Source organism: Pseudochaenichthys georgianus, unplaced genomic scaffold, assembly GCF_902827115.2.
Source record: "Pseudochaenichthys georgianus unplaced genomic scaffold, fPseGeo1.2 scaffold_896_arrow_ctg1, whole genome shotgun sequence".
Lineage (NCBI taxonomy): Eukaryota > Metazoa > Chordata > Actinopteri > Perciformes > Channichthyidae > Pseudochaenichthys > Pseudochaenichthys georgianus.
This window is the reverse complement of record NW_027263430.1, coordinates 1-25,966: the sequence shown is the minus strand read 5'-3', so window position 1 is coordinate 25,966 and position 25,966 is coordinate 1. Positions and strand designations below refer to the sequence as shown.

The 25,966-nt window shown below is 47.9% G+C and overlaps 1 protein-coding gene across 1 annotated transcript; it reads right to left on the bottom strand.

Annotated features, from left to right (window-relative positions):
• Nucleotides 1-521: 521 nt before the first annotated feature.
• LOC117444696 (intermembrane lipid transfer protein VPS13C-like) lies at nucleotides 522-25,500 on the bottom strand (the record flags this gene model as incomplete). Its single annotated transcript, XM_034080125.2, has 19 exons — nucleotides 522-890; nucleotides 1,121-1,195; nucleotides 2,174-2,297; nucleotides 8,411-8,502; nucleotides 11,485-11,599; nucleotides 14,211-14,334; nucleotides 14,605-14,650; nucleotides 16,358-16,521; nucleotides 16,965-17,040; nucleotides 17,127-17,240; nucleotides 17,353-17,434; nucleotides 19,222-19,346; nucleotides 19,436-19,549; nucleotides 19,624-19,735; nucleotides 19,815-19,884; nucleotides 19,969-20,050; nucleotides 20,137-20,277; nucleotides 20,355-20,490; nucleotides 25,265-25,500. Coding segments are annotated over 19 exons (2,124 nt in total), but the record flags the coding sequence as incomplete, so codon positions are not given.
• Between the last annotated feature and the right edge of the window lie 466 nt (nucleotides 25,501-25,966).

Below are 25,966 nucleotides of genomic sequence, written 5' to 3'. Positions count from 1 at the left end.
GAGCCTGCAGACAAAGAGCAGGGACAAAAACCCCCCCCACATCATATTAACCCTGACAGTGAGCCTGCAGACAAAGCGCAGGGACAAAACCCCCCCCACATCATATTAACCCTGACAGTGAGCCTGCAGACAAAGCGCAGGGACAAACCCCCCCACATCATATTAACCCTGACAGTGAGCCTGCAGACAAAGCGCAGGGACAAACCCCCCCACATCATATTAACCCTGACAGTGAGCCTGCAGACAAAGCGCAGGGACAAAACCCCCCCACATCATATTAACCCTGACAGTGAGCCTGCAGACAAAGCGCAGGGACAAACCCCCCCACATCATATTAACCCTGACAGTGAGCCTGCAGACAAAGCGCAGGGACAAAACCCCCCCCACATCATATTAACCCTGACAGTGAGCCTGCAGACAAAGCGCAGGGACAAACCCCCCCCACATCATATTAACCCTGACAGTGAGCCTGCAGACAAAGCGCAGGGACAAACCCCCCCCACATCATATTAACCCTGACAGTGAGCCTGCAGACAAAGAGCAGGGACAAACCCCCCCACATCATATTAACCCTGACAGTGAGCCTGCAGACAAAGCGCAGGGACAAACCCCCCCCACATCATATTAACCCTGACAGTGAGCCTGCAGACAAAGCGCAGGGACAAACCCCCCCACATCATATTAACCCTGACAGTGAGCCTGCAGACATCATATTTACGTCTTCAGATTCAGTGTTTGTGATCGGGATGGTGTGTAAACAGGAAGTGATGTCCCGGTGTAAACAGGAAGTGATGTCACTGCTTGACTCGCAGGAAGCGCTGTGATTTCTGCCTCTTCATGCTGTGCTGCCGCTGCCTCACCTGAGCCTCGGAGATCACAGTCTGCAGCTTCTGTTACCGCGGCAACACACACACACACACACACACACACACACACACACACACACACACACACACACACACACACACACACACACACACACACACACACACACACACACACACACACACACACACACACACACACACACACACACACACACACACACACACACACACACACACACGTTATTCATCAGTATTATCAGTGTTATGAATGGTCACAGGTGTGTTGATGTTACCTGAGCGCTGTCAGAGTCTCTGAGTTGGAGACACCTCACCGGCTGACTGTCTCTCTGGAACCCCCCTTTCTGATCCTGAGGGACGGACAGGTGAGAGACAGACAGGTGAGAGACAGACAGGTGAGACAGACAGGTGAGACAGACAGACAGGTGAGAGACAGACAGGTGAGAGACAGACAGGTGAGAGACAGACAGGTGAGACAGACAGACAGACAGACGGACAGACAGACAGACAGAGATAGAGACAGACAGACAGAGATAGAGACAGACAGACAGACGGACAGACGGACAGACGGACAGACAGACAGACAGACAGACACACAGACAGACAGAGAGACGGACAGACGGACAGACAGACAGAGATAGAGACAGACAGACAGAGATAGAGACAGACAGACAGACGGACAGACAGACAGAGATAGAGACAGACAGACGGACAGACAGACAGACAGACACACAGACAGACAGACAAGACAGAGATAGAGACAGACAGACGGACAGACAGACAGAGATAGAGACAGACAGACAGAGATAGAGACAGACAGACGGACAGACAGACAGACAGACACACAGACAGACAGACAAGACAGAGATAGAGACAGACAGACGGACAGACAGACAGAGATAGAGACAGACAGACGGACAGACAGACAGAGAGACAAGACAGAGATAGAGACAGACAGACGGACAGACAGACAGAGATAGAGACAGACAGACAGACAGACAGACAAGACAGAGATAGAGACAGACAGACGGACAGACAGACAGAGATAGAGACAGACAGACGGACAGACAGACAGACGGACAGACAGACAGAGATAGAGACAGACAGACGGACAGACAGACAGAGATAGAGACAGACAGACAGACAGACAGACAAGACAGAGATAGAGACAGACAGACGGACAGACAGACAGAGATAGAGACAGACAGACGGACAGACAGACAGACGGACAGACAGACAGAGATAGAGACAGACAGACGGACAGACAGACAGAGATAGAGACAGACAGACGGACAGACAGACAGAGATAGAGACAGACAGACAGGTACCTTGCAGTAGATGTTGAGCTGTGTTCCCTCTAAAGATGGCGGTCTGTAGAAGTTTTCAAACAGACACTCCCACTCTCTGTTAAAGTGACCCAGGAAGTCAACCTGCTTCACACACAGCACCCTCCTACACAACAACAACAACAACAAGACACAAACATAAACAACAACAACACACAATAATAAGAACAACAACAACAACGTAGCCCAATAACACATTTAATTATTAAGGGTTCCCTGGCCTGTAAAACGTGGCGATGCGCCCTGGAGGTATCAGACTATTTAAAACATGTATACCCAGGATTCAATCACTTTTCCTGGCTTGCAAAGTGCTGTGAAGCAGCCTGTGCTCTGGGTGGGAGAGCCATGTGCTGCAAGGAGCTCTCTGGGTGCTCTGTGGGTCTCACAGCCCACTTCTCTCTGGGTGCTCTCTCCCTGTATTCACAGCCCAATTCTCTCTGGCTGCTCTCTCCCTGTATTCACAGCCTGCTTCTCTCTGGCTGCTCTCTCCCTGTATTCACAGCCCGCTTCTCTCTGGCTGCTCTCTCCCTGTATTCACAGCCCGCTTCTCTCTGGCTGCTCTCTCCCTGTATTCACAGCCCGCTTCTCTCTGGCTGCTCTCTCCCTGTATTCACAGCCTGCTTCTCTCTGGCTGCTCTCTCCCTGTACTCACAGCCCACTTCTCTCTGGGTGCTCTCTGTGGGTCTCACAGCCCACTTCTCTCTGGCTGCTCTCTCCCTGTATTCACAGCCCGCTTCTCTCTGGGTGCTCTCTGTGGGTCTCACAGCCCACTTCTCTCTGGGTGCCCACTTCTCTCTGGGTGCTCTCTCCCTGTATACACAGCCTGCTTCTCTCTGGGTGCTCTCTCCCTGTATTCACAGACCGCTTCTCTCTGGGTGCTCTCTCCCTGTATTTACAGCCCGGTTCTCTCTGGCTGCTCTCTCCCTGTATTCACAGCCCGCTTCTCTCTGGGTGCTCTCTCCCTGTATTCACAGCCCGCTTCTCTCTGGGTGCTCTCGCCCTGTATTCACAGCCTGCTTCTCTCTGGCTGCTCTCTCCCTGTATTCACAGCCCGCTTCTCTCTGGCTGCTCTCTCCCTGTATTCACAGCCCGCTTCTCTCTGGGTGCTCTCTGTGGGTCTCACAGCCCACTTCTCTCTGGGTGCTCTCTCCCTGTATTCACAGCCCGCTTCTCTCTGGCTGCTCTCTCCCTGTACTCACAGCCCACTTCTCTCTGGGTGCTCTCTCCCTGTATTCACAGCCCGCTTCTCTCTGGGTGCTCTCTCCCTGTACTCACAGCCCACTTCTCTCTGGGTGCTCTCTCCCTGTACTCACAGCCCACTTCTCTCTGGGTGCTCTCTCCCTGTATTCACAGCCCGCTTCTCTCTGGGTGCTCTCTCCCTGGGTGCTCTCTCCCTGTACTCACAGCCCGCTTCTCTCTGGGTGCTCTCTCCCTGTACTCACAGCCCGCTTCTCTCTGGGTGGTCTCTCCCTGTATTCACAGCCCGCTTCTCTCTGGGTGCTCTCGCCCTGTATTCACAGCCCGCTTCTCTCTGTGGGTCTCACAGCCCGCTTCTCTCTGGGTGCTCTCTCCCTGTATTCACAGCCCGCTTCTCTCTGGCTGCTCTCTCCCTGTATTCACAGCCCGCTTCTCTCTGGCTGCTCTCTCCCTGTACTCACAGCCCGCTTCTCTCTGGGTGCTCTCTCCCTGTACTCACAGCCCACTTCTCTCTGGGTGGTCTCTCCCTGTATTCACAGCCTGCTTCTCTCTGACTGCTCTCTCCCTGTACTCACAGCCCGCTTCTCTCTGGGTGCTCTCTCCCTGTACTCACAGCCCACTTCTCTCTGGGTGGTCTCGCCCTGTATTCACAGCCTGCTTCTCTCTGGCTGCTCTCTCCCTGTACTCACAGCCCGCTTCTCTCTGGGTGCTCTCTCCCTGTACTCACAGCCCACTTCTCTCTGGGTGGTCTCTCCCTGTATTCACAGCCCGCTTCTCTCTGGGTGCTCTCTCCCTGTATTCACAGCCCGCTTCTCTCTGGCTGCTCTCTCCCTGTATTCACAGCCCGCTTCTCTCTGGCTGCTCTCTCCCTGTATTCACAGCCCGCTTCTCTCTGGGTGCTCTCTCCCTGTATTCACAGCCCGCTTCTCTCTGGGTGCTCTCGCCCTGTATTCACAGCCCGCTTCTCTCTGGCTGCTCTCTCCCTGTATTCACAGCCCGCTTCTCTCTGGCTGCTCTCTCCCTGTATTCACAGCCCGCTTCTCTCTGGGTGCTCTCTCCCTGTATTCACAGCCCGCTTCTCTCTGGGTGCTCTCTCCCTGTATTCACAGCCCGCTTCTCTCTGGCTGCTCTCTCCCTGTACTCACAGCCCGCTTCTCTCTGGCTGCTCTCTCCCTGTATTCACAGCCCGCTTCTCTCTGGGTGCTCTCTCCCTGTATTCACAGCCCGCTTCTCTCTGGGTGCTCTCTCCCTGTACTCACAGCCCGCTTCTCTCTGGGTGCTCTCTCCCTGTACTCACAGCCCGCTTCTCTCTGGCTGCTCTCTCCCTGTATTCACAGCCCGCTTCTCTCTGGGTGGTCTCTCCCTGTATTCACAGCCCGCTTCTCTCTGGCTGCTCTCTCCCTGTATTCACAGCCCGCTTCTCTCTGGGTGCTCTCTCCCTGTATTCACAGCCCGCTTCTCTCTGGCTGCTCTCTCCCTGTATTCACAGCCCGCTTCTCTCTGGGTGCTCTCTGTGGGTCTCACAGCCCGCTTCTCTCTGGCTGCTCTCTCCCTGTATTCACAGCCCGCTTCTCTCTGGGTGCTCTCTCCCTGTATTCACAGCCCGCTTCTCTCTGGCTGCTCTCTCCCTGTACTCACAGCCCGCTTCTCTCTGGCTGCTCTCTCCCTGTATTCAGAGCCCACTTCTCTCTGGGTGCTCTCTGTGGGTCTCACAGCCCGCTTCTCTCTGGCTGCTCTCTCCCTGTATTCACAGCCCGCTTCTCTCTGGGTGCTCTCTCCCTGTATTCACAGCCCGCTTCTCTCTGGCTGCTCTCTCCCTGTACTCACAGCCCGCTTCTCTCTGGCTGCTCTCTCCCTGTATTCACAGCCCGCTTCTCTCTGGCTGCTCTCTCCCTGTATTCACAGCCCGCTTCTCTCTGGCTGCTCTCTCCCTGTATTCACAGCCCGCTTCTCTCTGGGTGCTCTCTCCCTGTATTCACAGCCCACTTCTCTCTGGGTGCTCTCTGTGGGTCTCACAGCCCGCTTCTCTCTGGCTGCTCTCTCCCTGTATTCACAGCCCGCTTCTCTCTGGGTGCTCTCTCCCTGTATTCACAGCCCGCTTCTCTCTGGCTGCTCTCTCCCTGTATTCAGAGCCCACTTCTCTCTGGGTGCTCTCTGTGGGTCTCACAGCCCGCTTCTCTCTGGGTGCTCTCTCCCTGTATTCACAGCCCGCTTCTCTCTGGGTGCTCTCTGTGGGTCTCACAGCCCGCTTCTCTCTGGGTGCTCTCTCCCTGTATTCACAGCCCGCTTCTCTCTGGGTGCTCTCTCCCTGTATTCACAGCCCGCTTCTCTCTGGGTGCTCTCTCCCTGTATTCACAGCCCGCTTCTCTCTGGGTGCTCTCTGTGGGTCTCACAGCCCGCTTCTCTCTGGGTGGTCTCTCCCTGTATTTACAGCCCGGTTCTCTCTGGGTGCTCTCTCCCTGTATTCACAGCCCGCTTCTCTCTGGGTGCTCTCTGTGGGTCTCACAGCCCGCTTCTCTCTGGGTGCTCTCTCCCTGTATTCACAGCCCGCTTCTCTCTGGGTGCTCTCTGTGGGTCTCACAGCCCGCTTCTCTCTGGGTGCTCTCTCCCTGTATTCACAGCCCGCTTCTCTCTGGGTGCTCTCTCCCTGTATTCACAGCCCGCTTCTCTCTGGGTGGTCTCTCCCTGTACTCACAGCCCGCTTCTCTCTGGGTGCTCTCTCCCTGTATTCACAGCCCGCTTCTCTCTGGGTGCTCTCGCCCTGTATTCACAGCCCGCTTCTCTCTGGCTGCTCTCTCCCTGTATTCACAGCCCGCTTCTCTCTGGGTGGTCTCTCCCTGAACTCACAGCCCGCTTCTCTCTGGGTGCTCTCTCCCTGTATTCACAGCCCGCTTCTCTCTGGGTGCTCTCTCCCTGTACTCACAGCCCGCTTCTCTCTGGGTGCTCTCTCCCTGTATTCACAGCCCGCTTCTCTCTGGGTGGTCTCTCCCTGTATTCACAGCCCGCTTCTCTCTGGGTGCTCTCTCCCTGTATTCACAGCCCACTTCTCTCTGGGTGCTCTCTCCCTGTACTCACAGCCCGCTTCTCTCTGGCTGCTCTCTCCCTGTATTCACAGCCCGCTTCTCTCTGGCTGCTCTCTCCCTGTATTCACAGCCCGCTTCTCTCTGGGTGGTCTCTCCCTGTATTCACAGCCCGCTTCTCTCTGGCTGCTCTCTCCCTGTATTCACAGCCCGCTTCTCTCTGGCTGCTCTCTCCCTGTACTCACAGCCCGCTTCTCTCTGGCTGCTCTCTCCCTGTATTCACAGCCCGCTTCTCTCTGGGTGGTCTCTCCCTGTATTCACAGCCCGCTTCTCTCTGGCTGCTCTCTCCCTGTATTCACAGCCCGCTTCTCTCTGGCTGCTCTCTCCCTGTATTCACAGCCCGCTTCTCTCTGGGTGGTCTCTCCCTGTATTCACAGCCCGCTTCTCTCTGGCTGCTCTCTCCCTGTATTCACAGCCCGCTTCTCTCTGGCTGCTCTCTCCCTGTATTCACAGCCCGCTTCTCTCTGGGTGCTCTCTCCCTGTATTCACAGCCCGCTTCTCTCTGGCTGCTCTCTCCCTGTATTCACAGCCCGCTTCTCTCTGGGTGGTCTCTCCCTGTATTCACAGCCCGCTTCTCTCTGGGTGCTCTCTCCCTGTGAAAGCCAACATGAACGACTTGAAAAAGTCTGTCACTCCAGGAACCTGAACGCTCACTTGAAGAGGGCTTGGGCTGATGCTGGGCTAGAAACAGCCGTCACCTTCACAATCCTGCGCACTGCCCTGGCTGACAATATCAAGCATCACCAAGATCCAGAAAGCAGCTCGATTCTCGCCAGGTTTATGTGTCACGCCGTAAGCACTGCAGACCGGTTCTACGCGAATACGCATGGAATAAAGGAGGGATTGAAGATCCGCTCCATGTTCAGGGCGGCAGCAGCTGCAGCTGCATCATCAGAAGGAGTTCTACCGCCGTCAGATACCTCCGAAGAGGGCTCAGGGGCGGAGAGCAGCGATGCCTCTTCTTCAGGTCCGGTTGATACTCCTGATGTGGGGGTAGGGGCCGTGGACTCAGCCTTTTCCCCCCAGCGCACCGTACAAGTTAGACGGCTAATATGGCCCCCGCTAATCATGTTTTTAATCATGTTTGTATTATGTTTATTGTGTATACTGTTTTAAAAATAATGTGATAATTAAATAAATAAAAAAACATTTTAATAACGTTTAAGGTTCCCAGGGGCAGATACAGTGCCAGGTATCAGACTATTTACACAAAGTTTACCCAGGATTCAGACATCTTCCCTGGCTTGTAAAATGCGGTGATGAGCCCTGGAGGTATCAGACTATTTACACAAAGTTTACCCAGGATTCAGACACCTTCCCTGGCTTGTAAAATGCGGTGATGCGCCCTGGAGGTATCAGACTATTTAAACAACTTGTCCCCGCCTTTGAAACACTTATTGCTGGGTTTTAGCCTGTCATTTTGCAAGATATGATTTATCATTGAAGCTCTCGTGTAAATGGACATATTCTGTGCGTCTCCAGGAGAGCTTCAATGTTAAATGATATCTTGCAAAATGACAGGCTACAAAACACTTCCCCCGACAATTTAAACATTATTTCTGGCTTGTAAAGTGCAGTGGTAGTATCAGACTATTTAAAGGGTTACCAGGGCGATGAGAACATCCTCCACAGGAGGGTGGGTGGTGCTGTGAATAAGGACGAATATGGATGCTGGTGGGCGGACGATAAAGCACCGCAAACTCCACGCCCTTTAAGGTTCCGAGGGGCACGAGGTTCATGAGGGTGTGCTCATCTGGGTTTAGTCCGTGGGGGAGTGCTTAAGTTCGGGGGCCCGGGGACCCAAGGTGCGCGAGGTTATGGAAGTACGCAGTCAGGGAGCGATGCTGGAGATGCTTAGTCCGTAATTTGGGGCTCTGTGAGCCGCCACAGAGAGGTGTGTATTTCATGGAAGTCTTAGGGTTATGGAGAGGAGGAAGGGTACCTGTTGGTGATGATGATGGAGGTCTTCTTCTGCCCGGGGTACGGACAGTGATCCCTGAACACCTCCCCGTCCAGCTGCTTGATCTGAGAGCGCTGAACACACACATTATTATTACATATTATATGGCTTAGTTGAATACTCGATTCTGATTGGTCAATTCAGAACACGTGACACGTTGTTAATCCAGAACAGACAGACCGCTGTCAAGGATTTATTGACCGTTGTTAAGGACGCTGTACTGTGTACAGTTTGGCTTTCAAACAGACACGAGCGAGAAGCGAGAAGTAACGGGCAGAACCTCCTCGTTACGCAGCGGTCCAGACACAGACATCAGACGGCGACACATATTCAGTGTGCAGGTCCTCTGGCTTTAGGGCAGGGGTATCTAGATACTCTCCAAGGTCTGACGACATCAACATCAATCTTCAGCAGGAATTGAAACTGAGCATCTCGTTCCTCAGCATGTCTTTAGAGCTCGGCTAAGTGAAATGCTCGTTGATGCTATGGGCACTTGGACATGTCTATAACTATGTGTCCTGTAGATATAATGTATGATGTCTCTATTGTTTCATGTTTCATGTGGAACCTGTTTGCTGCAGGGCTCTGATCTCAAAGGGACCAATCTGTTAAATAAAGGCTTGAAATGAAAACCATGAAGTGTGCTACTTTTAAAGCAAGCAGCGATATTTTCAAATCTGTAATCAAAAAGGTCCGCCTTCCTGCCGCTGCTACGTTAGTTCAAACGGTAACAACGGACTACTTTTCTTAGCGGATGCATATCAATACATACAACTGTTTTCTAAATCCATAAAAGCATTTCAGTTATTATTGGGAGTCATGTCGTTACTTTGTTGAGAATGTGGCCGTGTGATGAGCGGGATGATGTGCAGCAGCGCAGTCATTATGAATATGATGACCGCGCCCCTCACGTAATGGAGGTACTGAGGAGGAGAGACTGAGGGGTACACGTTACACAGAGGGTGATCACAGTACTACCATACGAGTATACAGTGGGGCAAACAAGTATTTAGTCGGCCACCAACTGTGCAGGTTCTCCCACTTCAGAAGATGAGAGGCCTGGAATGTTCCTCCTGGTTCTCCTCAACTCTGAGAGACAGGGGGGGGGGGGGAAAGAATCCAGGAAATCACTTTGTAGGATTTTTAAAGAATTTATTTGCAAATGATGGAAAATAAGTATTTGGTCGATAACAAAAGTTCATCTCAATACTTTGTTATATACCCTTTGTTGGCAACGACAGAGGTCAAGCGTTTTCTGTAGTCTCCACGAGGTGTTCACTGGTGCTGGCACGTTGGCCCGTTCCTCCAGCAGACCTCCTCTAGAGCAGGGATGCTTTGGGGCTGTTGCTGGGCAACACAGACTTTCAACTCCCTCCACAGATGTTCTATGAGGTTGAGATCTGGAGACTGGCTAGGCCACTCCAGGACCTTGAAATGCTTCTTACGAAGCCACTCCTTCGTTGCCCGGGCGGTGTGTTTGGGATCATTGTCATGCTGAAAGACCCAGCCACGTTTCATCTTCAATGCCCTTGCTGATGGAAGGAGGTTGTCACTCAAAGTCTCACGACACATGGCCCCATTCATCCTTTCCTCTACACGGATCAGTCGTCCTGGTCCCTTTGCAGAAAGCCCCAAAGCCTGATGGTCCCAGCCCCATGTTTCACAGCAGGTGTTCTTTGGACTCAGCATTCTTTCTCCTCCGACACGGCTAGTTGAGTTTTTACCAAACAGTTCTATTCTGGTTCCATCTGACCAGATGACATCCTCCCAATCCTCTTCTGGATCATCTGCTCTCTAGCAGACTTCAGACGGGCCTGGACGTGTCCTGGCTTCAGCAGGGGGACACGTCTGGCACTGCAGGGTGTGAGTCCCTGGCGGCGTAGTGTGTTACTGATGGTAGCCTTTGTTACTCTGGTCCCAGCTCTCTGCAGGTCATGGACTCGGTCCCCCGTGTGGTTCTGGATCTCTGCTCACCGGTCTTGTGATCACTTTGACCCCACGGGGGGAGGTCTGCGTGGAGCCCCAGATCGAGGGAGATTATCAGGGGTCTGGTATGTTTCTTCACACCGAGCTGCTTACCTGTTGCAGATGCAGTCTTCCCAGCCTGGTGCAGGTCGTCATTGTGTTTCTGGTGTCCTTTGACAGCTCTCTGGTCTTGGCCACAGTGGAGTCTGGAGTGTGACGGTTTGAGGTCGTGGACAGGTGTCTTTTATCCTGATAACGAGTTCAAACAGGTTCCATCGATACAGCTAACGAGTGGAGGACAGAGGAGGCTCTGAGAGGAGGTCTGTGAGAGGCAGACATCTTGTTTCTTTGGAGGAGACCAAATACTTACTTTTCCAATTCATTCATTAAAGATCCTACAAAGTGACTTCCTGGATTCCCCCCCCCCTGTCTCTCTAGCTGAAGTGTACCAGGATGAACTTTACAGGCCTCTCATCTTTGAAGTGGGAGAACTTGGTGGCTGACTGAATACTTGTTCGCCCACTGTGTGCGGCACAGTGGAGACTTCAGTAATGTCCGCTCAGCAGTTATGACGCAGCACAAAGAGAGACGGAAGCGTTCAGCGATGCATCACGAACACACGTTTATTACACGTCTGTATCACAGATTATAAATCAAGATGCTAACATGACTTCAGAGGACGCTACATCGCTTAGGAACACATGAAGAGACTCCCAGGAGATAACTCATACATCACACGATAATATCTCCACTGCTTTGCAGCAAGTCCAGTGTGCTTCTGCACTCCAGCTGTTATACAGACTGTTAGCACACAGCGGGAAGAAGAAGAAGGAGACAGGAGACAGGAGGAAGGAACCGCTTTAGGAGGTGAGAGCAAAGACGTGCGACATAAAGATATTAGATCAGAGTCAAGGAGACGTAACTTATTCCATCCAATCCACTTCCTCTTCAGGCTGCATGTGAGAGGAAGAGGAGGAGGAAGAGGAAGAGGAAGAGGAAGAGGAGGAAGAGATACCAGTGGTTAGAGGCAGAAGCAAGAGGCACGATGGAGTCTCAGCCATGAGGAGCTGAGACAGAGGAAAGCTGGGTACCTGGAAGAGGTCGAGGCCCTGAGCCGCCGTCAGGTCGTACGGCCGGATGATCCCGTCCTCCTGGATCAGACGGACCGGACGCAGCCTGGAGACCTCCTCTGTGGACTCTGCAGCTCTACACACACACACACACACACACACACACACACACACACACACACACACACACACACACACACACACACACACACACACACACACACACACACACACACACACACACACACACACACACACACACACACACACACACACACACACACACACACACACACACACACACACACACACACACACACACACACACACACACACACACACACACACACACACTGATCAGTACTGATTTCAGACCAGTGGGCCAGAGACCGGGTCAGGGCTCAAAGTGCTGTCAGGGCTCACCTTGCATGACCTCTACAGAGACAGCATGAAACGCAACATCAACAGGTTAACAGGAAGTGACACAGGTCACATGACAGGATGGAGGAGGTCTCTGAGGCTGCTTGGAAATGTTTCAGGAACGCAAGCAGAGGCCACGACTGACTCACTAAAACACATTAATCCATCTGTTTACACCTATATTATAAACCCATATGGACACCTGTGTACCCACATACACACCTATGTACCCATATAGACACCTGTGTACCCATATGTACCCACATACACACCTATGTACCCATATAGACACCTGTGTACCCATATGTACCCACATACACACCTATGTACCCATATAGACACCTGTGTACCCATATGTACCCACATACACACCTATGTACCCATATAGACACCTGTGTACCCATATGTACCCACATACACACCTATGTACCCATATAGACACCTGTGTACCCATATGTACCCACATACACACCTATGTACCCATATAGACACCTATGTATATACATATATATGCATATATACCCATATATACCCCTATATATACATATATACGCATATATACCCATATATACGCATATATACCCCTATATATACCCATATATACGCATATATACCCATATATACCCCTATATATACATATATACGCATATATACCCATATATACCCCTATATATACATATATACGCATATATACCCCTATATATACATATATACCCCTATATATACATATATACGCATATATACCCATATATACCCCTATATATACATATATACGCATATATACCCCTATATATACATATATACCCATATATACCCCTATATATACATATATATGCATATATACCCATATATACCCCTATATATACATATATACGCATATATACCCATATATACCCCTATATATACATATATACGCATATATATACATATATACGCATATATATACATATATACGCATATATACGCATATATACCCATATATACGCATATATACGCATATATACCCATATATACCCCTATATATACATATATATGCATATATACCCATATATACCCCTATATATACATATATACACATATATACCCATATATACCCCTATATATACATATATACGCATATATACCCCTATATATACATATATACGCATATATACCCATATATACCCCTATATATACATATATATGCATATATACCCATATATATACATATATACGCATATATACCCCTATATATACATATATACGCATATATATACATATATACGCATATATACCCATATATACCCCTATATATACATATACACCCCTATATATACATATATACCCATATATACCCATATATACCCCTATATATACGCATATATATACATATATACGCATATATACCCATATATACCCCTATATATACATATATACGCATATATACCCATATATACCCCTATATATACATATATATGCATATATACCCATATATACCCCTATATATACATATATACGCATATATACCCATATATACCCCTATATATACATATATACGCATATATACCCATATATACCCCTATATATACGCATATATATACATATATACGCATATATACCCATATATACCCCTATATATACATATACACCCCTATATATACATATATACCCATATATACCCACGGCTGCAGCTCTTCACTCACTGAAGATAAAAGAAGCTTGACTCAAGTCTTCAGCTGCAGTATTATTAAATATAAAATGCTTAAAGTCCTTTTCCGGACGATCTTAGATGGAGTTTAATTCCACGGCCACAGCATGCTGGAGTTGATCTGTCGGAAATAACATGTCACTCTAACTGCTCTTTAAAGCGAGTTAACTTCCTGTGAGATTCAGGGTCATGTGACCTCCTGGGGGGGCGTGGCCTCACAATGCTGGGGGCGGGGCTACGAGCAGTGACAGCATGAATCAGGACTCGATGGACAGATGGAGATTTTATTTCAACACGATGCAGGAACAAAAACAACAACAACAACAACATGCACAAACACACGCCAAAGCTGCCCCCCCACTATACCATATTATAGATTCATATCGTATATATAACACTCCAGGCTGCTTCCCCCCGGATATCATATAATAGATATATAAATATAGATATCAAACTACGGCAGCAGCGGTGAAGGAGGTCAGCTTTAACGCGTGAAAGGACAAATACTCACACCAGAAGAAAAGAAAGAAAAGAAAGAACCAAACTCCGGGACACGACGACACGAGACAGAAAACAGAAACAGAACATTAGTGAGCAGAAGAAGAGCAGACAGGAAGTGTCTGCTGTAGACAGGAAGTACCTCTGGATGCCTTGGAAGGTGCTGCTGGCCATGTCCACGATGCCCCCGGTGGGCCGGGCCACCACGCCCACCAGACCCTTCCCGATGCCCTTAAAGAAGCCGGCCGCGCCCTCCTTCCTGGCCCCTGCACAAACATATAGATTATACACCTGCACAGTATATACCCCTATTTATACCCCTATATATACACCTATAACTCTATATATACAGCTGTATATACCCTTATATATACACTCATACGTCTACAGAAACACCTGTATATACCCCTCTATATGTTTACCAATATATATCCATACATACCTATATCTGCATATATGTAGGTTTACTCACCTTTATATACCCATATACTGTATCTATATTCAGCTATCCATGATGTAAAACCAGGTTAACTCACCCTCCACAGGTTTGGTGACGATTCCTGTAACTCCCCCCAGGACGCCCTGCAGAGAGAGAGGCCATCAGATGTTGATTAGTATATTATATATACTCCAGAGAGCTAGGACCCAGCGGTTTCCTCTCACGAAGGGCCCAAGCTCCAGAGAGCTAGGACCCAGCGGTTTCCTCTCACGAAGGGCCCAAGCTCCAGAGAGCTAGGACCCAGCGGTTTCCTCTCACGAAGGGCCTGAGCTCCAGAGAGCTAGGACCCAGCGGTTTCCTCTCACGAAGGGCCTGAGCTCCAGAGAGCTAGGACCCAGCGGTTTCCTCTTACGAGGGGTCCGATCGCTAGAGAGCAAGGACCCAGCGATTTCCTCTCACGAAGGGCCCAAGCTCCAGAGAGCTAGGACCCAGCGGTTTCCTCTCACGAAGGGCCCGAGCTCCAGAGAGCTAGGACCCAGCGGTTTCCTCTCACGAAGGGCCCGAGCTCCAGAGAGCTAGGACCCAGCGGTTTCCTCTCACAAAGGGCCCGAGCTCCAGAGAGCTAGGACCCAGCGGTTTCCTCTCACGAAGGCTCTGATCGCTAGAGAGCTAGGGCCCAGCAGTTTCCTTTCACGAAGTGTTCGAACACTAGAGAGCTAGGGCCCAGCGGTTTCCTCTCACGAAGGGTCCGAACACTAGAGAGCTAGGGCCCAGCGGTTTCCTCTCACGAAGGGTCCGAACACTAGAGAGCTAGGGCCCAGCGGTTTCCTCTCACGAAGGGTTCGAACACTAGAGAGCTAGGGCCCAGCGGTTTCCTCTCACGAAGGGTCCGAACACTAGAGAGCTAGGGCCCAGCGGTTTCCTCTCACGAAGGGTCCGAACACTAGAGAGCTAGGGCCCAGCGGTTTCCTCTCACGAAGGGTCCGATCGCTAGAGAGCTAGGGCCCAGCGGTTTCCTCTCACGAAGGGTCCGAACGCTAGAGAGCTAGGGCCCAGCGGTTTCCTCTTACGAAGGGTCCGATCGCTAGAGAGCTAGGGCCCAGCGGTTTCCTCTCACGAAGGGTCCGAACGCTAGAGAGCTAGGGCCCAGCGGTTTCCTCTTACGAAGGGTCCGAACACTAGAGAGCTAGGGCCCAGCGGTGTCCTCTCACGAAGGGTCCGATCGCTAGCTTGTTTGTGCAGATCCAATAAGTATATCGATCAGTGTAGCTAGAGTTCTGTGCTAACAGCCTTAAGATTGTTTCGCTCGTAGCTAATTCAGAGGCTCGGCGCTAGCTTTGTGGGTTTAAAAGAAAAAGAAAAAAAAGAAGATCAGTTAGCTGAGTTTCTTCCCGTTACATGGATATAAGACATTCATAGTTTATTGAATATTAAGATGCCCTCAGACACTGTTTCCTGCAGATGACGCGTTTTCCCCCCGGTATCGGGGGTTCCGTGTAGAAGAGGTTAAAATCAGCTCCCCACACGGCAGTCGGCCATTTTGGAAAAAGGTTTTAGCAAACTTTCCAAAACTCCTCCAGGAGGACAGATCTTAAAGATGTCCATTCTCTACAGAATACCAACATATCATATGTGATGTTAATTTGCCGGGGAATAGTAAGTAGCTCGAAAGATGAGGTAGTAGGTCACGGGAGAACACACAGTTTTTCACTATTTATACGTGTCAACCAAACATCGTCTGACGAGATTCCGGACCTGAGGCTATCCAGGCATCGATGTGTCTGTTCAACACTGCGTGCATTTTTAAATGTTTGTTATCTTATTATTTGAGGTACTACGGTAGCCCTGACCTTCAGCAGTCCTTTCCCTCCTTTGGCCAGACTCTCTCCGAAGTCTCGGGGCGGGCGGTTTATCTCCTCGCGGCGCTTCTGTTGGAACTCTTTATCCATGGTGATGGCGGCCAGACCTTTCCCCACCGAGCCTGTGATCCTGGAGACAACCCCTGCAGCGCCCCCTGCATGAGAAAACACACTATTACATTATCCAGCATGCAACACTGGAGATGACCCCTGCAGTGCCCCCTGCAGGACGAGCAGAAAACACACTATTACATTTGTATTTCCACATGTATATTTTTAACTTTTTGAATGCTATTTTATTTCTATTTGAGATGTTAACATTTTAGATTGTTTATTTCTACTCTTTTAATTTCTCTAATGTACAATGCCTTGTCTTTTGATGCTGCTGCAACACAAACATTTCACACATTGGGATCAATAAAGTACTTCTTATCTTAGCTTACCCAGGATGCAAAGCTGGATACCATCCCTGCAGCGCCCCCTTCAGGACCCAGCAGAACACTCCATCTCCGAACAACATTACCCAGCATGCACCTCCTCAGAACCACTTTACCCAGCATGCACCTCTGGAAACACACTGTGTAGAAGAAAAACTCACCGACGGTGTTTCCCAGCAGGGTGCGGACCCCAATGGCGAAGCCCTCAGCAAACTCCTCCGGGCCCTGGACGGCTCCCTGAGGGACGCCACAGCAAACATGAGATCCTGGCACACCTTAGGACTAGTTTCCCGGTTTAAAAAGATTTTAAAAGTGTGTGTTACCTGGAAAGGCTCGTAGAAAAAGGCCTCCACGCCCTCGGACAGACCTCGGATCAGTCCGAACGGGTTCCCCAGGACGTCCAGACCCAAAACCAGAACATACATCTGCTTCAGGAACTGCAGCCATAAACACACACACATATCATATTATATCTGCAGACATATATAAAATAATCCTAAAACTGCAGTTTGATCTTGCTTTTATAAGAAAACGTTAGATTTGATGTACCTGCTCGCTGTAATGTCTGACCACCGCCCACATCAGCTTCTCTCTACGATAAAACTGGTACTTCACCTCGAAGAAGGCCAGCCTGAAGAGAGGAGCAGGAACATCATACAAAGGAAACAGGAAGCAGGGAACAGGAAGCAGGGAACAAGAAGCAGGGAACAGGGAACAGGAAACAGGGAACAGGAAGCAGGGAACAGGAAGCAGGGAACAGGAAGCAGGATACAGGAAGCAGGATACAGGAAGCAGGGAACAGAAAGAAAAGAACAGGAAGCAGGGTACAGGAAGCAGGATACAGGAAGCAGGATACAGGAAGCAGGGAACAGAAAGAAAATAACAGGAAGTATGATACAGGAAGCAGGATACAGGAAGCAGGGAACAGAAAGAAAAGAACAGGAAGTAGGGAACAGGAAGCAGGATACAGGAAGCAGGATACAGGAAGCAGGGAACAGAAAGAAAAGAACAGGAAGCAGGATACAGGAAGCAGGATACAGGAAACAGGGAACGGAAAGAAAAGAACAGGAAGCAGGATACAGGAAACAGGGAACGGAAAGAAAAGAACAGGAAGCAGGATACAGGAAGCAGGATACAGGAAACAGGGAACTGAAAGAAAAGAACAGGAAGCAGGATACAGGAAGCAGGATATAGGAAGCAGGGAACAGAAAGAAAAGAACAGGAAGCAGGATACAGGAAGCAGGATACAGGAAGCATGGAACAGAAAGAAAGGAACAGGAAGCAGGATACAGGAAGCAGGATACAGGAAGCAGGGAACAGAAAGAAAAGAACAGGAAGCAGGATACAGGAAGCAGGATACAGGAAACAGGGAACTGAAAGAAAAGAACAGGAAGCAGGATACAGGAAGCAGGATATAGGAAGCAGGGAACAGAAAGAAAAGAACAGGAAGTAGGGAACAGGAAGCAGGATACAGGAAGCAGGGAACAGAAAGAAAATAACATGAAGCAGGATACAGGAAGCAGGGAACAGAAAGAAAAGAACAGGAAGCAGGATACAGGAAGCAGGATACAGGAAGCAGGGAACAGAAAGAAAAGAACAGGAAGCAGGATACAGGAAGCAGGATACAGGAAGCAGGGAACAGAAAGAAAAGAACAGGAAGCAGGATACAGGAAACAGGGAATGGAAAGAAAAGAACAGGAAGCAGGATACAGGAAGCAGGATACAGGAAGCAGGGAACAGAAAGAAAAGAACAGGAAGTAGGGAACAGGAAGCAGGATACAGGAAGCAGGGAACAGAAAGAAAATAACATGAAGCAGGATACAGGAAGCAGGGAACAGAAAGAAAAGAACAGGAAGCAGGATACAGGAAGCAGGATACAGGAAGCAGGGAACAGAAAGAAAAGAACAGGAAGCAGGATACAGGAAACAGGGAACGGAAAGAAAAGAACAGGAAGCAGGATACAGGAAGCAGGATACAGGAAGCAGGGAACAGAAAGAAAATAACAGGAAGTAGGGAACAGGAAGCAGGATACAGGAAGCAGGATACAGGAAACAGGGAACGGAAAGAAAAGAACAGGAAGCAGGATACAGGAAACAGGATACAGGAAGCAGGGAACAGAAAGAAAAGAACAGGAAGCAGGATACAGGAAACAGGGAACGGAAAGAAAAGAACAGGAAGCAGGATACAGGAAGCAGGATACAGGAAGCAGGGAACAGAAAGAAAATAACAGGAAGTAGGGAACAGGAAGCAGGATACAGGAAGCAGGATACAGGAAACAGGGAACGGAAAGAAAAGAACAGGAAGCAGGATACAGGAAACAGGATACAGGAAGCAGGGAACAGAAAGAAAATAACATGAAGCAGGATACAGGAAGCAGGGAACAGAAAGAAAAGAACAGGAAGTAGGACTCTCTCTCACTTGAAGACGATGTCGTCCACGTCAGTCAGCGTGGCTCCGATGCTCTGCAGCAGCAGGTTCAGACTCTGCATCGCCTCGGGAGACTCCTCTGAGCCGGAAGAGCCCAGAGACAGACTCAGGTGCAGCTGCAACATGTAACATATACACTTATTATATAACTAATGTAAGTATTATATAACATATGTATTATGTATCAAATATATTATGTGTGGACCTTGATGGGGGAGATGTGGAAGTGTTGGAAGAAGCTGAGAGTGGACTGGTCGGAGAGCGAAGTCGCCATCAGCTCCGTCTGAAGCTTCTTCAGGTCTTTATCCAGCAGCCCGGCCTGAAACAGGGATATACTGTTTGAATTCTGTACATTTATATATATTTCTATTACTTCTATTTCTACGTCTCTACCTTCTGCCGCTCGGCATGAAGCTCAGCAGCGGGGGTGAACAGAGCCAAGATGGCCGACAGGAAACCCTGATCGATCTTCACCGCCATTTCCTGAACCAGAGCCATGAAGTACCTGAAGGGCAGAGAGTGACACACTTGCTTTACCCTCACGTTAAAGGGGTTTCCCTCACCTTCCACTGGTGGTCACTCACTTGATCTGCATGACGTTGCTGTGCCGGTTGAACCTCGTGATTACGGACACTTCGATGAAGGGCTTCGGCTCTGTGGAGGCAGGGCTCCAAGTTAAAATCACAAACTGAATCACGAATAAAAAAAATTTAAAAACATTTAACAACGAGGATCCACCTGAGTCCAGAGCGATGGATTTGGGCGGAGGAACGGGATGGAAGACGATCGGGAAGATGGCGCCAGGCAACTGGTTGTCCACCTGCAAACAGAGAGTGTCAGACAGGTGTGTGTGTGTGTGTGTGTGTGTGTGTGTGCGTGTGTGTGTGTGTGTGTGTGTGTGTGTACCTGCAGCCAGTGCAGTTGGGCCCTCAGACAGCGCTGGTGCTGCGACTGCTTGAACTCGACCTGGATCCCAGACAGGAAGTTCCTCCTCACCTGGCAGGAAATGGGCTTCCGCATCATCATGGTGGCTCCACCCAGTTTCACCTGTAACATCATGACATCACACACAGTCAGCGGACAGATCACATGATCAGCTGATAGTGGTGTGTGTGACCTCTGACCTCCAGGTGAGTCTCCAGAGTGACCCAGCCGCCGCCACCACGCTGCTTCTGAAACGCCTCCTCCAGCAGGTTGATGTTCTTCTGGCTGAAGGGCTTCCAGCGGCTCTTTGGCTTCATCTCCCACACCACACCTGAGCTGCACGCACGCACGCACGCACGCGCACACACACACACACACACACACACACACACACACACACACACACACACACACACACACACACACACCACACACACACACACACACACACACACACACACACACACACACACACACACACACACACACACACACACACACACACACACACACACACACACACACACACACACACACACACACACACACACCACACACACACACACACACACACACACACACACACACACACACACCACACACACACACACACACACACACACACACACACACACACACACACACACACACACACACACACACACACACACACACACACACACACACACACACACACACGGTTTAGAGACCATGTACAAAAAGAACATAGATCTCAAACTATACAAGATGCTTTGTACCATACAATTCAATAACAACATTAACATGTGATATATCAACATATTTCATACATTCGCAATAAATATTCACACAATCCACATTTAAAGGTTACATCTGGATCCTGAACCGTCCGGCTGAATGCACACTGCTACTGCTAAAGATGTAGCACCTCATTTCAGTTTGAAACGCGAGGGCCGTGATAAGTGATCTGGAGGGAAAACCTCCAGCTTGAGACCTCCCCCGTGATAAATAAATGTAATTATGATGAAGCCAGCTGCAATGCATCATTGATCCACCAGGGGGTGCAGTGGGGTTCCACACTGGAGCTCATGTGAAATAAAGTCATACACAGTACGCTGGATGTACAGCGGAACTTTGATCCATATGTCACGGATATCATACTCTGTGCTAAATAAGAGACATCATTTACAAAACATCACCATGTTGTTGTTTAACAAAATAATGTTGTTTAGTCACATTGTATAGCCACATTTAAGGAAGAGATTCAACCAATACTTAACTCGATAGCATGTCTGCATGTAGGGGAGGAAACTTATACAAAATGTACACCACCCCAAATTGATCATGTTGTTGATAGTGCTATAGATGCGCTGCGAATAAAATTAGACTCTGTTGCTCCTTTGAAAAAGAAGAAAATAAAACAACATAGATTAGCTCCATGGCATAATGCCCAAACCCGCAAAATAAAGCAAAAGTCTAGACAACTTGAAAGGATATGGCGTTCCACTAAACTTGAAGAATCTCGTTTAATTTGGCATATTACTCTCAATGAATATAAGAAAGCACTGCGTAAAGCGAGAGCAGCCTACTACTCTTCATTAATAGATGAGAATAAGAATAATGCAAGATTTCTTTTCAGCACTGTAGCCAGGCTGACAGAGAGCCACAGCTCGATTGAGCCTTCTATTCCCTTAGCACTCAGTAGTAATGATTTTATGTGCTTTTTTAACGATAAAATTGTTACTCTTAGAAACAAAATTAATGACCTCTTGCCTTCGACCAGTATAGTGTTATCAACAGCTCCCGGAAACGTAAGTTCTAATATTACACTAGATAGTAAACTAGAATGCTTTTCAGCCATTAACCTTGAACAATTACATTCAATGATTCTCTCTTCTAAACCATCAACGTGCATGTTAGACCCAATTCCAACTAAGCTGTTGAAGGAAGTTTTTCCATTAATTAGCACTTCTTTATTAAATATTATGAATATGTCTTAATTATCAGGCTATGTTCCACAATCATTCAAAGTAGCAGTGATAAAACCGCTTCTTAAAAAGCACAACCTCGATCCAGAGGTTTTAGCCAACTATAGACCTATTTCTAATCTCCGTTCCTCTCAAAAATTCTTGAGAAAGCGGTCGCAAAACAGTTGTGTGATTACTTAAAAAACAATGATTTATTTGAAGATTTTCAGTCTGGCTTTAGAACACATCATAGCACAGAGACAGCTCTGGTTAAAGTCACAAATGATATTCTAATAGCCTCAGACAAGGGACTTGTCTCTATTCTTGTTTTGCTCGATCTTAGTGCTGCATTTGATACTATCGACCATGATATCCTATTGCAAAGACTAGAGCACTTAGTTGGCATACAGGGAACTGCTTTAGGCTGGTTTAGGTCCTATCTATCTGAACGCTCTCAGTTTGTACGTGTTAACGATGAATCTTCCACGCAAACCAAAGTTAGCCATGGAGTGCCACAGGGCTCAGTGCTCGGACCTATTTTGTTCACATTATATATGCTTCCGTTAGGCAATATTATAAGGAATCATTCTGTAAACTTTCATTGTTATGCGGATGATACTCAACTATATTTATCAATCAAGCCTGATGAAATTAATCATCTAAATAAAATTCAAGACTGCCTTAAGGACTTAAAAACGTGGATGACCTTAAACTTTTTGATGTTAAACACGACCAAAACTGAAGTTATTGTACTTGGCCCGAAGAATCTACGAAACAAATTATCTAAAGACATACTAACTATGGATGGCATTAATTTGGCCTCCAGTGAGACTGTAAGGAATCTTGGTGTTATATTTGATCAGGATTTATCCTTTAACGCCCACATAAAATCAATTTCAAGGACCCGCCTACTTCCATCTACGTAACATTGCAAAAATCAGGCATATCTTGCCTCAAAACGATGCAGAGAAACTTAGTCCATGCATTTGTTACTTCTAGGCTGGATTATTGTAACTCTTTATTATCAGGGAGTACTAAGAAGTCAATCAAGTCGCTTCAGCTGATTCAAAATGCTGCGGCTCGTGTACTAACCAGAGTTAGGAAAAGGGGCCACATTACTCCTGTTCTGGCTGCCTTACACTGGCTCCCTATAGAACACAGGATAGAATTTAAAATTCTTCTTCTCGCCTACAAAGCCCTTAATGGGCAGGCGCCATCTTACCTTAAAGAACTCATTATACCCTACTGTCCTACTAGGGCATTGCGTTCCAAGAATGCAGGGTTGTTGGTTGTTCCTAGAATCTTTAAAAGTACAATGGGAGCCAGAGCCTTTTCTTATCAAGCTCCACATTTGTGGAATCAGCTTCCAGTTTGTGTCTCGGGCGGGCAGACACCCTATCCGTTTTTAAGAGTGCGCTTAAGACCTTCCTTTTTGATAAAGCTTATAGTTAGGGCTGATTAGATTCAGCCCCTAGTTTTGCTGATATAGGCTTAGTTTGTCGGGGGACATCTTACTTCTTCCTTCTCTCTGTCTATACCCGTGTACACTCATGTTCCGATTAACCCAGCTTCCCCAAATGTCTTTTCTTTTTGGTGTCTATATACGCTGGGATCCGGAGTCATGGATGATTCTGCGGTCCTGTGTCCTGGATCGCGAGCGCTGGATCTTGAGTCGTGGCTGTGGTCCTGGATCATAGGTCCTCGATGGATATCCTCGTGGATTCATCTTCCTATTATACACACATGCATTTCCAAACATTTGGACTACCTATGTTGCAAATGTATTATCTTTTCAATTTACACACGGCATCTATTGCACGTCTGTCCGTCCTGGGAGAGGGATCCCTCCTCTGTTGCTCTCCCTGAGGTTTCTCCCATTTTTCCCTTTTAAACTGGGTTTTCTTTGGAAGTTTTTCCTTGTACGATGTGAGGGTCTAAGGACAGAGGGTGTCGTATTGTCATACTGATATTCTGTACACACTGTGAAGACCACAGAGACAATGTAACATTTGTGATATTGGGATATATAAATAAACATTGATTGATTGATTGATTGATAGTCGAAAAAAAACGAACGGGAGGAAATGCAGCCCGGCTCTCGATGTTTAATCCTAATTTAATCATCTTCACCACGATCATGTCTGTTTATGTTCGACGAATTGACATGAAATCACTGACACATATGAATATACTGTAGTTAGCTTCATTACACCGTTATTAACGTGCCTGAACTCAGTAATTCACTAACATATTTATATTTTAATGGAGGGTTATTTTCCCCATAAGGATCAAGTCGCTGCACGTTATCCCGCTTATCAACCGGCCACATTCTCAACAAAGTAACGACATGACTCCCAATATTAATTGAATGCTTTTATGGATTAGAAAATGTTTTTATGATTTAAAAAAATAGTTTGTATTGATTTAAATGACATGCATCCGCTAAGAAAAAATAGTCCGTTGTGTACCGTTTTTTAAACAGTCTGAATGAAACGGCAGCTCTCAGCTGTGTGTTTACACAGCTCTGATCTTTCTTCTCCCTCTGTACAAACCAAACTGGAGACGGTGGGAAAGCACCTATTGTTTTAAATAATGGTCGGAATGTGACCTGTGAGTCTCTGAATTACCGTGGACAGCAACGTTCTAAACTAACATGTCAATCAATAAGGAAACATCTTATCTTAATAATATCTCAGTATTAATAATAATAATAAATCATACAGTGTGTGTCCGAAAGGGAGCAGAGGAAGCAAACACACAAATATACAACAATATACTGCATATTAAAGCAAAACGATTGTAAAGGTAAAAGTATGAGCATAACAAAGTGTATGTAAAACATTTACATTATGATTATTTAATATATAAAGACTATATATTATTGAATTACAAGATTTAGATATATTTTAGTGATCTAAAAATATTGTATTCAAATGTTCTTCAAAACACAACTGAAAGTGCTTGAAAAGTTGGCTTTCGTATTTGTGAATGAAGCGCCATCTCCTGGTTAAAACCTGAAATTGAAAATCTGGAAACGCCCTCTTGGAAAATAGTGGGAGGGCTTAACATTCCTCCATACTGGTCTTAGGCAGGAAGCTGTAAGCTGGAGTCCGAAATGAGGTGCTACATCTGTATAATCATTATGATGAGGAAGATGAAGATACCTGGTGATGCCGATGTAAGCGACCTCCTGCCTCCCTCTGTTGTTGACCAATGAGAGTCCGAGGTTCTGCAGAGAAACCTTCACTTCCTGTTCAAACTGCTCCAGCTCCTCCGCCTGCCGAGCCTTCGTCACCACAGCAACATCTTCGGTGAAAAGGAGAACCCGCTGCCGTCCGTCGAGGAAGGAAACCCAATGGACCTGAGACCGGCTGTCGTAGGAGAACTGGCCCACATCGTCCTGAACACAGCAGAACCCCAGAGACTAGAACCAGAGACTAGAACCAGAGACCAGAACCAGATGGACCCAGAACAGAGGAACACATGGCAGTGGGTGGAGCGGCCAAAACCATATAGAAATAAAACTGATGTTTAACTTAACGCTGAGGCACCAGTTAGTGAATCTGACGCAGGGCAATGATCCAGGTCGAGACAAGAGTCTCCGTTTCATTCCAGTAACAAGGGACAGTCCACATGTTTCCTATATTTCTTTCCTCAAGCCTTTCCTATGGCTTTCCTCTCTTCTGGCTTGAAATGCCCTGTGTGAGATTCGCTAACTGGTGCCTCAGCGTTATTTAAGTTGTCATGGTCCAACTTACTCTGTATTCCCTGCACAGCACTTGAGGCTGTTTACAATGTGCTATATAAATAAATACAGATGGAGATTGAGGACACTTGGGTGGGCTTGCTTGGCCTGTGGAGAGACA